At 41.0% G+C, this 14,679-nt stretch overlaps 1 protein-coding gene across 16 annotated transcripts in view; it reads right to left on the bottom strand.

The window, feature by feature from the left end:
• Positions 1-14,679, bottom strand: part of PRRC2C (proline rich coiled-coil 2C) — a 70,773-nt gene that overhangs the window by 23,101 nt on the left and 32,993 nt on the right. For 15 of the 16 annotated variants that reach the window (XM_082054585.1, XM_082054577.1, XM_082054590.1 and 12 more), the window contains exons 13-22: positions 13,732-13,901; positions 12,866-13,112; positions 11,584-11,797; positions 8,427-10,790; positions 7,115-7,323; positions 6,360-6,514; positions 5,561-5,915; positions 4,987-5,072; positions 3,834-4,022; positions 892-1,143 (exon numbers count right to left, since the gene is read on the bottom strand). In XM_082054585.1, the coding sequence (XP_081910711.1) occupies positions 892-1,143; positions 3,834-4,022; positions 4,987-5,072; positions 5,561-5,915; positions 6,360-6,514; positions 7,115-7,323; positions 8,427-10,790; positions 11,584-11,797; positions 12,866-13,112; positions 13,732-13,901 (4,241 nt within the window). The remainder of the gene's footprint in view (positions 1-891; positions 1,144-3,833; positions 4,023-4,986; positions 5,073-5,560; positions 5,916-6,359; positions 6,515-7,114; positions 7,324-8,426; positions 10,791-11,583; positions 11,798-12,865; positions 13,113-13,731; positions 13,902-14,679) is intronic. The other variant, XM_082054588.1, reaches the window with a different exon arrangement.

Here is a 14,679-nt window from a genome sequence, read left to right as displayed (position 1 = left end):
ACTCCAGGGTTGGAGCAGTATTTGAAGCCATTTTAAAAGACACTTAAAAAAGTAGCAAGGCCAGTTTATTCCTGCAAAATCTACATGAAGCTTACCCAATAAATATGCACGTTGTTGGTTCAACTTGCAGAGAATTAAATATAAAATATCGTCCCCAGGCAAAAAGGAAAGCACCTCTGTGGATGTTTTTCAACCAGTGCTATCAATGTACCACAGCCAAGAACTGAGCTGTAGAACAACGAATCCTGACGGCAAGTCACCATCTCACTGTTGAGCAGTTACAGAGAAGTCAGCAGAGTTCCACACAGACAGCTATGATGAGTCCTCAGCATCCTGAAGGAGTTCTGCCAGGGCTATCTTGACAATATCCAAGCCAACAGGAGCTGACGTACAGACCCTTTCCGTGCCCAATGCTTTAGCATACTCCTACTACAGAGATGTATTTTTTTCACAGAACAGCACTTCATTCACAGCTGCAGCTCATCCACACACTCAAACAATGATTGTGCACACTACTTCACTTCAGTTCTCTGCTGAAAACCACTCATCTTGAATATTTCACATATATTTGAGCTTGCAGAATCTACCTACAACAGGCTCCAGTACCACTCCACAGCAAGGCTCAGGACAGAGTTTTCACATTCATAAGGCAGCAAAAAAAGTTTAAAACTTTCCAAGCTGATCCCTGTACAGGGTTATGACAAACAGCATGTCTCCATACCACTTCTGGAGAACTGTTTAATTCAAGCAGTAGCAATATGTTTCAGATCTCTTAATTTAGTGGGCTCTAGTGTCCAGGTAACTACAACCAGCAGACAACCAAGTGCCAATTACATCATTGTGACTGTATTTTTACACATAGTGCTCAGTAATTTGTGAATATTTTCTTACCTTTGTGTTTGTTCCAAACTCTGGAGCTGACACAGATATCATCGTTCCTATTTCCGTGCTCAGTTCACTTGCTGCTTTGGTTTCCTTTGTAGTGACAGGTTCTGGACTTCTGACAGAGGTGGGAGATGGCTTCTCCTGTCCCTCAGGCTCTCCCTGTTGGGCATCCTTCACCTTCCTGTTCTTTAAAGAACGCTCTTTCCCAATAGGACCAGGTTTATACTCTTTGTTCTCTACCGGACTCAAGTCTGGAAGCTAAGTTAGTGTTAACTTGTCAGTTATGTCTTCCCCCCATGTCTTATCCCACAAGAATACTCTAACATGCATAAAATAATTTTGTTTAAATCTACCAATCCTGAAGGGTAAGCATTTTCTAACAGATAAATCATTTGAGACTAAGTTAGCAGTATGTACATTAAATGCATTCATTTTAAACATTAGAAATCTAAACCACTGTTTTCAAGCAATAGATGTTCTAAGTAAAGTGGCAGAATTCAACTAAAACCTATGGAAGAAAGCCAGCTTGACCCTCCTTACAAGAAAAGCACACAAACAGGTTAATTTTCAGAGAACCAGGATTTCACAGGGCCCCAGGAAACTAGAACAGAAGACTCTACCTTCATTTGAAGATATGTCAGTGTGTGGATGTTGGCAGCATTTTTCCCTAGGAACTGAGCACTAAGGGGATATCCAGAAAAAAAAAAATGAAACACCAGTGGGCACTCACTGCCTTATATTGCAGACAGCATGGCTGGAATAACTGCTGCAATTCAGTAGTTCCTTTTTGTGCAGCTGAATTAAAGCAGAATGAAGACCCTCAGGGAACCTGAATACTCTGCTGTTTTAACAGTCATATCCTTTCTGGCTGAGACAACTCAGCTCCTTTCACTGCAGAGCAGCATAAAAGTTCCTTAAAGGGAGTCCTTAAAATCCTATTCCTTAGGCTTCCACAGTAGAAAGGCAGAAGCTGCTGGTATTGCCTCTATAAATACGAACCAGCTCTTTCAGGAGTAGATGAAGACTCTCTACAATACAGCGCCTGGGGGCTTTGGAGAGGATGGAGTTTCCCAAAGGTATCTGGTACCCTCGAGAGGCCACAGAGACTGGCTTTCAGAGGGAAGGAAGAAAACAACAGTGGAAGCAGATGCCTGAGCTCTGCAATGCAGCAGTCAGGAACATCAAACCCACCTCACCCCAAATATTTTTTTGTTCTAACAATTTAGAGAGGCAGAAATTCCTCCAGACACTCTAAGGTCACACTTGGAAAGGTAAATTGCTTTATTCCAAGTATGGTCTTCTTACATTGCCCATATTAGTACAACAATACCAACCTCCAATCCTGACCATAAGTTTCTATTTAGGCTTCATAAAAAACATCATCACCATGGGGGTGGTGGGTATGTAGGAACTGTTGGTTTGTTGGAATTTTTTTTTTTGTCATCAAGACAGTGAAAGGATTACAGCCCTCATATTCAGAAGAGGGCACAAAAAACCTTCAATTCCAATGAATTTACTGTTTAGTCACACATTTGTCTTTCAACAAAATATAAAGGAGTCTTGATAGCCATAACCAAGCAGAAAAAAGGAACTTTCTACACAGTGAAAAGCAGACTCTCAATATATTTAACTTTGTGAAGTTCAGCATCTTTAAGTGATTTATGGGGGCAGTTTTAGGCATGATGCTAGTATTCCTGAGATACAGGTTTTGAATGTGCTGGGCTATTACAATTCACCACCAATATTAACTACTGTGTATTTTTCTGCTGTATGGTTTTTATATTTTACAATAAAAAACATGAACTGCAGCATATTCACTGAGCGCCTCATATAGCAGAAGTTAAATTAATTCTACGTAGGACCACACTTTCAGATTCCAGCTTTTTTTTTGAGAACCAAACACAACGAACACAAAAAAACACCCAGTCTTCTAAAAAGACAAAAGGGCTTTAATCGCATTAGAAGTGCTGCCAAATCTCAGACATCAAGAAAGACTGAAACAGCTAGTTCTATAATAACCAGCCAAGTTTATCTGCTATAACCATCTCTTTCTGGGAGTAAGAAGCTGGTGATGAGTGTTAGCAATGCACAGATAAGTATGCATTGGAGCTGGAAATAACAAGAAAGTTAATTTCATTAATGTGAAATATCACTAAGTGCAACCTAAATAACAATAGAACTTATTACTCTTCATGAGTGGTAACAATGTAAATACAAGAGGATGATGACTGAATGGGGCTCCTAAATCTCCAGAGGACAAGTGAAACACCTTTTTAAAATTGAGATAACTTTGATTACCTATCCAGTCTTCCTAGATTAGTTACAAATAATTATCCAGACATCTGTGCATGTGAATTTGAGACTTCAGATCAGTGGCTCTAATGTTCCTTCTTTTTTCCTCAAAACACTTATTTTCCTGCAACTTGATGTATTACTTGTTTTGGTAATCTGGCTACAAACCTAAGCAGGGCATCATCATTTAAATGAGAACAAGGTAGGCACGGTGGCAGGAAGAAATACTGGAACTGGAAATAGAGCCAAGGCAGATACAGAATGTCTGCTTCAAAATAGCCTGAGCAAAGTAAACTCAAGAGAAAAATCAAAACCTCCAAACTAGAAAACAAAAATAAAACACTCCACCACATCCACAGTCTCCCAAATCTATTGCAAACTATAATCCCACCCCTGCTCGAGCCCCATCTGTTCCAAACACAGAAGCAATGGACCAACTCTGCTGGGCTGGGCCATTGCTCTCCTACACTTGCTTCTTGAACTGAATCCCCCCATCTTCTCTGAAAGAATCAACTTGTTGATTGTTTTAGGAAATATACAAGGGGAACACAATTTTTATAGGTGTAGTCCTAACTGAATGAGCATTCCGTTATTTGTGATCTCTTTTTGGCTGAACTTTAAGTTTAAAAGTCTGTACTGACGATATGACCTTTTACCTTTTGTGCTTTGATGGGTCCAGCCCGAGGCTGCTTCTGTCTTTGCTCTTTTGGTTCTGGCAGCTTGTCAGTGGACTTCTCAGAAAGTACGGGGCCAACTTCATTGTCACTGCCGCTGGAAGCTGGGGCTCCAAACTGAATAGTTTCTATACCAAGATCGACTCCACCTTCTTGCCCAGGCTTTGTCCCCTAGTTAAAAGGTAAACATTTAACAGATTTCAAAAGATTTCAAAATTAGTACAATGTCACTGGTTCAGAAAAGAATACAAAAAATGCTTGATTGAAAACCACTAAAAGGGTACTTTCACCTTCTGCCAGCAAAAGCATTATTTATGACTGCAACAGATTTACAAGAGTAAACAATCTATGCATGTACACTTCCTCCTCCTCAAGTCCCTATTGTTTATACAAGCTCAAGAGTAAGGAAAAAAACAGTAGAGAAATATGTAAACAAGATCAAGATGATTAACTGGTAGAGAAGGGGGAGAGGGACAAGTGTAATATAAAAATAACCAGATTCAACTTCACTACATTTTCCTGAAATTTCAAAAATTAATATTCTAATCAAGACCTATAAGAAATTAAAAACTATTTCCAGATCTCGTTATGCAGTTAGAACAGTCTCTTAAGAAAGTTATGTCACATTCTTACAGTTTGAAACAATAAAGATCAGAAAAGCCCAAGAAAACAAAACCACAGGAGTTTAAATGTAAAATTTAGGGCTATGCAAATTACATAGGATAAGCTGAGCTAATACAATCAGACAGCATCTACTGCTTTTATTACCTCTGATTTAAGAAGGTACACAAAAACCACTTTGTTCCTTGGAGATATCCTGCTTCTGCCTACATTACTGAACTGTACAGATGCTAACTAGGCAATATTTTTACTTAAAAAAAAGCACTGAGTGACAGCTATCTATAGATTCTGTGAAGGGCTAACATTTTATTAAGAGAGCAGTTTTTCCACGCTGCAATCATAAAAGCACTAGCCTGTATCCTGTGTTCCTGTTCTAGCTCTTAACTTCATGGAATTCTACACATATTTGTAAGTATGTGCATGCCTGAATAAATGGATAAACTGTACACAATCCCAATGAGATACAGTTTAGGTAAGCTTCACATACAGCTACTCTTCTTCCCACCATTCTTACCTCTGGAGATGTAGCTGAACCAAAAGATGTCAAAGGCTTGTTCCAAGCACTGACTGAAGGTGGCTGAGGTGGGCTGATGGGTCCCACTGGTAATTAAGAAACGAGAGTTTATAAAAAACCCCATGTTGCTAAATGCATTTGACTAAAGTTATCAGTACACTGAGAATTGAAATTATGGAAGTCTTGATTAAATGAGGTTTGGTTAAGAAACTGTCAACCTATTCAGCAGTTAACAACATGCTACCTATTTGTCTGCTTTCAAGTGGGGCAGTCATCACATTTGGAAACATAACCAAGCCCAAAAGAACAGAGATTCCTGAAGGAAATAACAGCTGCTCATTCAAAGTGAATGAAGAACATGACAACAATGTAAAATACTGAATAATATCATACTGCAGAAATCTCTTTCCAGAGGTATTTGTAGGTTACAGCACTGCACTCGGGAATGCCACACTCTGTTCCCTATGCAAAATTCATTTGCAGGTTCAAATAAGACACCAACAGTGAGCTGGCAATCAGCATTCTCTAACTACAATACTTGCTCCCCACCCCAAAACCAGAAGACACCACTTACATTTTTTGGAGATGTCATTTAGAACTGCTGTAGGAGGCACCTTGTTTTCCCATAATTCAGTTCCTAGACCGTTGTGAGCCTGGGTGTTCTGCAGAACTTTGCCTGACACTGTGTATTCCGTGCCGGCTGTCCCTCCTGCAGCCTGGGTTTGTGTCTGAACAGGGGCTGCTTGTGGCTGACCTGGAGTCTGTGCTGTACACGGAGGCTGTGCCTGAGCTTGAGCCTGAGCTTGTGCCTGAGCCTGAGCTTGCTGTGCAGCTGCAGCTGCTGCCTGTTGCTGCTTTTTGGCAAATCTGGGTGGGAGCTTGGAATTCTGACCTCGATTTTTTTCGTTTGATCCTTTTTTGGTCCAAACCTGTAAACAGAAGTCAATTATTACAGCTGATTGTATGAACAACCAGTTGTACACTGTGCAGCAGCAAAACCCAAATTGGTTAAGCCAGTCTTAAAGCAGTTTTCATCAGGGGTATTTAACTACAGGAACAATGATATATTTCTCATCCATTTCCCTCTTGGAATCAGCTGATATACAAGCAATAGTACAAATATCACAGTATGAAAAATGCTGTTTCCAGTCTGCCAGTTCCACCTGCCTGACAATGCCCAATCAGGATGTATGGAATTCTAAGATGACTAAGTTAAAATGAATTTCATTTACTAAGTCTGAACAACTTAATATTAATACAGCTATCTAGTTATTAGGTGAAAATATAGCTTTTTGGAAATGAAGATACTACACACTTCACAACATTCTCAGTACTGCAAGGAACTCGTTCCTATTATAAATGTTGGTCTGTACCTGCACTGTTTGTTCTTCCTTCTTTCTGCGCTCTTCATCTTGCAAGCGTTTTTGTTGCTTCTTAGACACCACTTCTGTGAAACCATCATCATTCAAGTTAGATTGGGAGTCTTCAACTACTGTCACTTCAGGGTGATCATCAATGATCACAACACCTATAGAAAAATGAAATGCTGCTGTTTTAACAGCTTCAGATGCAGTGCACCAAGCCAAAATCTGCTTTAGAGTGGAAGCAATTTCTCCCCCCACACAAATGGTGGCCCTGATTAAAGGTAAGCTGCTGCTTGACAAGTTCTTTCCTGTTGAGTTTGGAGACAAGGAATTAATCTTTAAGAACTGAAAAACTGGAAGTTCTTGTACCAGACTCTCCAGGAAATAAGAACTAAAACATAATAATGAACAGCATTTCTGAATATCAGCTGTAAGCTTATCAGTGATCCACCTTTGCTTATGAACGTTAAGCAAACTATTAGTGTGTAGTGGAAAGCTGTCTGAACGACAGAGTTAAGATTAGGTGACAGAACAAGACTGTTCTTAATCTATTCATAAAACCACAATGAGATTTGCCACCTTTTAGAGGCGCACACATTGTTAATTAGATACGAAAAAGGTAGCGTTCCTCAAGTACACAATTATTCTGGTGTTTTTTAAAAAACGATCACCTTTCCTCTTTTCTAAGTTTTCCAACATCTAGCTCTATATGCAGGAAAGCTAGCAAGATTACAAATTGTTGTTAGCATTTTATCGGTACATACTTGCGTAATTATTAAGATCAAATTGAGACAAGGCATCTGCTTTTTCTTTAGGCTTCTTTGGACCAGCCTTAGGCTCTTCTCTCTTTTTGCTACTTGCATCCTTGGTGGTCTTTTGTCCTGCAGCAGTAACACCTCCTTCCTCCTGATGCACAGAGTTGCTGTTGGTGGGATCAACACTAGGGACAATTGCTGTCTGCTCTTCAAATGGCCTATATAAAAAAAAAAAAAAAGGCAAAATTAATGACCAGCCATAGAAAACACTCAGGAAGGAGCCAGCAAGCAGCAAAGCCGTTTTGGGGACATATCAAATGTCCTGCTACCAAAAGGAATCACACTAAAAAATGCATAATTTTAAGGTCAACTCTGGTTTGGTCTATGTAGCTAGGGACACTAAAACTCAACAAGTATGCAATTCAGAACTCAGTAAAGCCTTCCATGGAAAAAAAACCCGAACAGCAGCTTACAGCATGCAATGTGAGCAAATCTATAAACAAGGTACAACATACTTGCTCCACAGGCTCACTTCCCAAAAGCTATCTAAAGCCATAAGAATCAGATTTGCAGCATCCTAACTTTGCTGCAGAACCTGAAATACCCAGCTTTTGCTTTAACATCATCTTTAAGTGACTAGCCAAAGAAACTTTTAATAGTTTTCACTCAGAGGTTAGAGCACTGATCACAAATTTTTAAGCCCAAGTAAAACCTGAACTTAGGATACAACAGCCTACAAGCACAAGAGTCCTGGAGTACAGGGTAAGCATCCAGTGAAGGAATGCCTTGTCCTGCCTCCCACTTGTCAGACTACTGTGCAGTGTGACTACAAAACAGTGGGCAAATAGTAACATTAGATAATGATCATGTTTCAATCGATTTTAGCATGGAGAAACAAAACAGTCCCATGGGCAAACATTCCTCAACTTGCTTGTCTATGCTAGGTGATTGATCTAAAAATACAAAAAGCCAAATGTGATGCAGCAACCTGTATATTAAAGTGCAAAACTGCTCACACTAGCATTTCAGCTTGCATCCAAATCTTGAAAAACACAGCTTAACTCGGAGAAACAGCACTGCATTTTTTTAAAATTAGACTTTAACACTGCACACAGTAAGAATACTCTGCTCTTAACCCTGTGTTCCAAGTGTCTGTATATAAACGAAAAAAAACAGAAAGTACACAAATACAGGTGCATGTGTTAAGTCTTATTCTCTTTTCTAACAGTTATTACAAATCTAAAATAACTACTCATGATTTTGAACCACAAGAGGACAAGACTAAGACCATATGTGCTTCCTAACAGAAGCTGGTACTCACCCTCTTTTTCCATTCCTGGGAGGAGGACCACTCCGCCTTTCACCCCTAGGCCCTGAGAAGTTCCTCCCTGGTTTAGTTGGCCCATTGTTGCCACGTCGGTTTTGACGGTCTATTCCAGGCCGCTGACTAGAAAAACTTCTCTTGGCTATTTCCCTTTTTGGAGCTCCAGCATTTTCACCTGCTTTTGCAGCCACCTGTGCTGCTGCATCTGCTGTTTTCTTCTCATCCCTCTCCCGCCTCTCATTGAAGTCGCTGCTTTCTGAAGCCGTTTCCCACTCTTCATTTGCCTGGTCTGATGAGTTCTGGTTGGACAAGTCGGGTGTCTTACTTCCTGACACATCCAAAGCAGTGTTGGAGGGTTCATTAACCGCATTACTAACTGTGGCACTTGTTGATGAGCTGGTTACCGCCTCATTTATCTTTGATGCGGCCTCTCTTTCTTTTAGGCGCCTAAAGCGTGGTGGCTTATCTTGCCTTGGAGGTCGAGCAGGCCTCTGTCTTCGTGGCCTCTCTCTATTTGGATCAAATTTTCTCTCAAATTTTGGAGGTCTTTTGTCAACTGGTATAGGACCATAATGTTCGTTTCTTCTTGGAGGCTGCCCATCTTCTGGTTTAATGATCTCTGTTTGCCTAGGGTTCCACTGATTCTCTCTGTAGGCTGGTCTCCTTATTGTGGATGGACGTGGAGGACGACCACCAGGATCCCTGCCACCACGCCTGTACATTCCGCCTCTGCCCCGTCTAGAAGGCTCTCCTTTAGGAAGAAATCCTGGTTTGGGTTTGTTCTCATCATCTCTGACGTATGTTTTTTCTAGGGATCTGTTGTCTACTCTGATAGCATTTTCAGGTTTGAATGACAGGGGCTTTGGAGGTTTCTTGACATCAGCTCGCTCTTCTCTTTTTGGGTGCTTGCCTTTGATGAGACTGTCTTTGTCTGAAAGCAGTGTGTCACTTGCGCTTTCGTGAACTTCACTGTCAGAATCCGTCTCTGAACCATGCTGTCGCCGCCGTTTTGGGATTACTTCAAAGTCAGAACTCTCGCTACGAGTTTCACTCTCTTCCCTTTGCCTAACAGGCCCTGAAGGCACGTGTTCTGATCTAGGCTTGGGATCTCTGTAGTGTGGGTACTCTCTATTGTGGCCTCTACTACCCCGACCACGTCCTCCGTAAGAACCCCTGTAGCTACGACCTCTAGAATAATACTCCCCACGACCTCTGCCTCTGTATCCCTGATCTGGGAACCAGTCTCTATCCCTAGCCTCTTTCCAGTATGTCCTAGGTGGTAAGCCAGGCTCTCTTTTCACAGGTCTGGTTTCTAAGCGTGGTTTCTCCACAACCTCCTTGCTAACAACCTTCTCGGTCTGCTTTTCTTCCTTCACTGCAGTAGCAGGCTGCTGAACGTGTGGCTGCTGCTGTGTTGCTGGCTGAGCAGGCGGCTGCTGTGGTAGCGCAGGGGGAAGCTGTGGAGCAGCAGGCTGAGCAGCCGGTAGCTGCTGCATGACTGCAGGCGCAGGTGGCTGAACCACAGCTTTAGCTGCAGGTTCCGTTTGACCGCTCTCCTGGCTTGCTGGTGTCGGAGCAGCATCCAGGGTTATCTTCTTAACCAGAGCAGCGCTGCTGGAGGCGGATGTCTCAGGCTCAGCCGGAGGCAGAGGCACTTGAGGTGCTTCCTTTTTGTCACTTTTTTCAGACTTGCCAGGCTTTTCACTAGCTGGCTTTTCTCCTTCTTTCTCCTTCCTCTGTTCACGCTCTTCTCTCTGTTCACGCTCTTCCTTCATATCTCTAAGCACAGGCTTTTTAATAGGACCCGATCTTCTTACTGGTCTATCACCACCTTCATCTCTTCTGCCATAACCTGGCCTAGGACCCCATCTTGTTTCAGACTTAGGTTTGAAAGTTTTTTCAGGTTTTGGTCCTTCTGATGTTCTATTACTAATCAAAATTTCTTTTTTGGGCTTAATCTCGAGTCTCTCAATTGTCTCCTTTGTCTCAACAGACCTGTTACTTAATTTAGGGATATTTGTTACTGTCTCATTCCTCTGGTCTTCCGATTTTAGAGAGTGACTTGAACCATGGGAAATGCTTCTCTTCAGTGAAGAATGACTTTCAGCCACAGGCACCAATTCTTCTGGAGAGCTACGTGTAACTTTCTCATTCACTCCTTCAAAATTAACAGCAGTGTTAGGTTTATCAGTTTGGAGAGGCTGCACGTCTTCCAAAGGCCTGCTTGGAAACTTCTGTATCTCCAACTCCCCTGACTCTCTGAAAAAGTCTGTCTTTGGATGAGGGTCCAACTGGTTGTGTTCTACAGGATAAGCAGCAGCAGGGACAGCAACACGTTCTTGCTCCAAGTGTGCCTCAGACCTAAACAGCAAGCAATAAAGAATGTTAGGGTGAGGGAGAAAATTTTACTCGTCAGTATTTACTTAAATGAAATAGTTTTTTGTTTCTATGAAGGATTAATATCAGATCAAGGAAATAACAGGTATTAATTTTCACAGTGGCTGCTGGTTGTGGAGGTCAGTTTTCTTTTATCCTGATTAAGAGTTCTGTGTTAAATGTACAATTTGCTTCAGGAATCTATTATTGGCTATACACGCAATATTAAATGGAACTTCCAAGTTAGCAGGCTAATATCACACTTACTACCCAGACATTAGTACAGCAAAAAGAATTTTTGGGTACTTTTAAGATGTAGAGGAAGCCTTCCTGGCCATTCATCATGCAGCCAAGGTCCAAAGTGACTTTCTTGCTTTATACCACTTGTGCTTAACATGCCACTTTTGAAACTAATATACATCAGACAGAAGTTCTCTGATATGGGGGTATGGAGAACAGATGGAGAACATGAAAGCACTGCAGGAGTATTCTAGAAAACCTAAAATTCAAAATATTACTGCAATCACCATTCATCAAACTAGGTTAAAGATGCTAAACAAGGGGTAAATTGTCCTTCTACATCCCACTCTGTACTAGGCAGGCATGTCTCTTATACAACAGCGCCAAGCATTCCCCAGTCTCAGCTCCTTTTGAAGTTTTGCGTGAAAAGCAGCTATGCCTCAGTTTAAACTGCGTTTTACAACACAAATTACAGCCAAGCATGTAAGCACGGATGGCTTGGAGAACAGACACACAAGAGCACGTAACTCGGGCTTACCTCAAGTCATCAGGCTCTTCTAACACTTTGGGAGGAGAACTAGGTTGCTGAGATTCTGCGTGAGGGTACGGGTCTGACCCCCACATCATGCGGGGCTCTGACAGAGGAACGGTGTGCTCTCTTGCTGAGCGAGCTATATGTTCAAATGAATCTGAACTAGTTGCTGATCCCTCTATCTGGTCTCTTCTCATCAGTGGTTTGGGAGGCATCATTCCTGTGACAAATTTAAGTTCAACAATTTAAACCAGTTTAACATTAGCAAACAACCCCACCTCAAGACAAACAAAGCATATCAGGAGGTACTGAAGAAGACTATTCTCTGTCCTCTGATCTCCCTTCCTCTGTGCCTTCTGTTGTTGAAATCAAATGTCTACTCACTGTCAGCTGACCTCAGAATGACTAAATCATATTCCCCACTAGTACCAAGAAAAGGAAAACCTGTCTGCTTCCACTGTAATGGGACAAACCAGGTCTGTAGACCTGTGAACTTGTGGGTGAAGTTTCTGATGCAAGATCTGAATGGGAAAAGGCAATATGAGTGTACACACAGGTGGGATTTTTGTGCTCTACTAAGCACTCTGGGTCCTTTTTCAGGGTAAAATTTAAAAGAAATTCCAGAGTTTTCACTGTCTTTGCTTAGCCTGCCATTTCTTCCATTCATTCCTTGTACTCATTCAGGATACCTATTCTCTTGCTCATTAGCCGGGTAAGTATCTCTGTTATACTGCATGCCAGACTTGTATTATTTATTCACAATAGCTTTCCTAGCTGCAAGTCAGATGGCCATTCCACAAATTAAAAAGGATGTTTTAGAGCCAAGAATCTGAAAACACAAATTTAGTAAAACTCTAGAAGTGCTAATAAACAAAATTTCATGGTTTGTTTTAAATAAGCAAAGCAGTATCAAGTGCTAACATGTAATGAAACACAAAAAGTAAATACAGTATTTTTCTCAGTTCAACTTAACCCATGCCAGCCTTAATATCTGTAACAAAGCAAGGCTTACACCAACATTCTGAGTACATCCTTAACTGACACTGACATACCTGCATTACAGGAGAAAGCTGTGATTTTACTTTATAGTCAAAGATACACATTGGCACATGACTATAATTTTTCCAGTATTACTAAAATCTATTTTGTCTCAAACAACGAAAGAATGTAGTTTTCTTTCTAAAAAAACCTTACCCATTCACTGTTACCACACATAGTGTCGTCAGCAAAAGACTTCTATTTCAAAACCAAAAAAGTTCAATGGTCAGAAGGTGCTGCTGAATTTTACCTGGATGAATAGGAGGCATATCCATTGCAGGTCTTCCGGACATCATTCGTGGGTCCATGTAAGATTGCATCATAAGCCACCGTGGATCAAAGCCCATTGAAGCTAAATGCTGAGGATGTGGTTGCATGGGCTGGTAAAGGGGTCTGTGCTGGGGAGGCGGGACAGGACCACTCGACGGCTGCGAGGGAGCAGACTGTGGAAGGACACCTTGTTGTTGTTGCTGCCACTGCTGCTGTTTCATTTGCTCCTGCGTAACAGAAAACAATAGTACAAGACTTTTAGTCAAGACGAAGACTTGAGCAGAATTTAAATAACTTTTGGAAACACCAAGTACAGTTATGTCCAGGACACTAAGCATTCTGAAAATTAATCGCAAACGTGCATGAGGATGAACTAGGAGAAAAGGGGGAAAACCAGACTGGACAATTTAGAATAGCTACTGATTTGCTGGTATTCAGCAGAGACACAGAACAACCTACACTTCAGGCATGTCATTAATGCAGAGTGCTCTATCAGATCATAGGATCCAAGTCCAAATAATATTTGTGAGTGTCATGTCCATTACGGAAAAGCTGCAGAAACAATGATCAACTCCCAGGTTCCACAGGGCAATGCTCCACTTTGGCAAGTGATGAAAAAATGGCCAGTTCTAAAAGCCTCTTGCCTTCTGCTCACTTGCATACTTTACAAGTGACAAGAAGAGTTTCAATGCAGAGCAATTTCTGCCAATTCCATACATATTATAGAAGCTGGAAACCAACAACTTAAGCTTTTTGAAACTCCTGTGGTCACATTCTTATTCAGAAAGAGGCAGAAGAAATTATTCCTTTAATGAACTTCCTTCTTTTAATGAACTGGTTAGTTACCTGCTGCCTCTGAAATCTTGGTGGTAATGATTTCTGGAACTGTTTAGAATAGCCTGAGGAAACAGCAGGACGAGGCTGAGATCCTGAATCTGGCTCATTCTCATGAGTCACCTGTGAAATCTCTTTCTCATTCCGACCACTGTCTTGTCGTGTAAAGACTGCTTGATCTTCTGAAAAAAAAAAAAAAAGAGATGTAGGAGACAAAAGTGAATCTTAAAACTACAACAATTTCACAACAATGTCAGATAGAGGATTTTGTTCTAAAATGAAAACAGTCTGCCTTCTCTAACCTCAGAGCCTTAGTTTGCAAAACCAATATAGGCAAAAATAGTTAAAAAAACAACCCCTCAGAACAAATGTTGTTAATACATCTCTCAGTGTCCCTTTTAAATTCAAATACGCTGGCTAATCGACCACTGGCATTTAGGTTGTAGCTATTATGTGATTTAAGAAGTGCTGTCTCAGTGCTACCGTATTACATTTGACTTAACTTTTTTATAATCCAAGGTTTGGTTTTACAATCACTTTTATCCATTTAAAGGATAACACAACCTTCTTAAGCACAGTCTTAACAGTTATCTTGTGGCATTCAAGTTCCACTATAAAAAAAAAAAATGCACCGAGCTTAAATACGCGCTCTTTGTGTCTACTTCTCCAGGCTTGCTGAAAGAACAGAACAGCTGAAATAATTTACATTGCTTTTTAGCAGCATGAGTTGCTGACCCTCCTTTAGCAAGAAAAGAAAAACTGCTTTTCTTTCTGTATTCTTCAAAGTCCAGCCCAAACGACAGAGCCCAGTTTTTCCTTTAACATTTTGATGAGTTGGTCAAACAGGTCTAGCTAAAAGGACAGTTAGCAGCTGTAATGTACCAGGAAAATAAATGGTCTAGATGCACTAAGTTAATTAGGTATGCAAATTAGATTCCTAGATTACAACTATGCTCTGTG

The sequence above is a fragment of the Streptopelia decaocto genome, assembly GCF_964273445.1.
Source record: "Streptopelia decaocto genome assembly, chromosome: 5".
Lineage (NCBI taxonomy): Eukaryota > Metazoa > Chordata > Aves > Columbiformes > Columbidae > Streptopelia > Streptopelia decaocto.
Note: the sequence above shows the minus strand (reverse complement) of the source record. Positions and strands in the feature narration are given on the sequence as shown.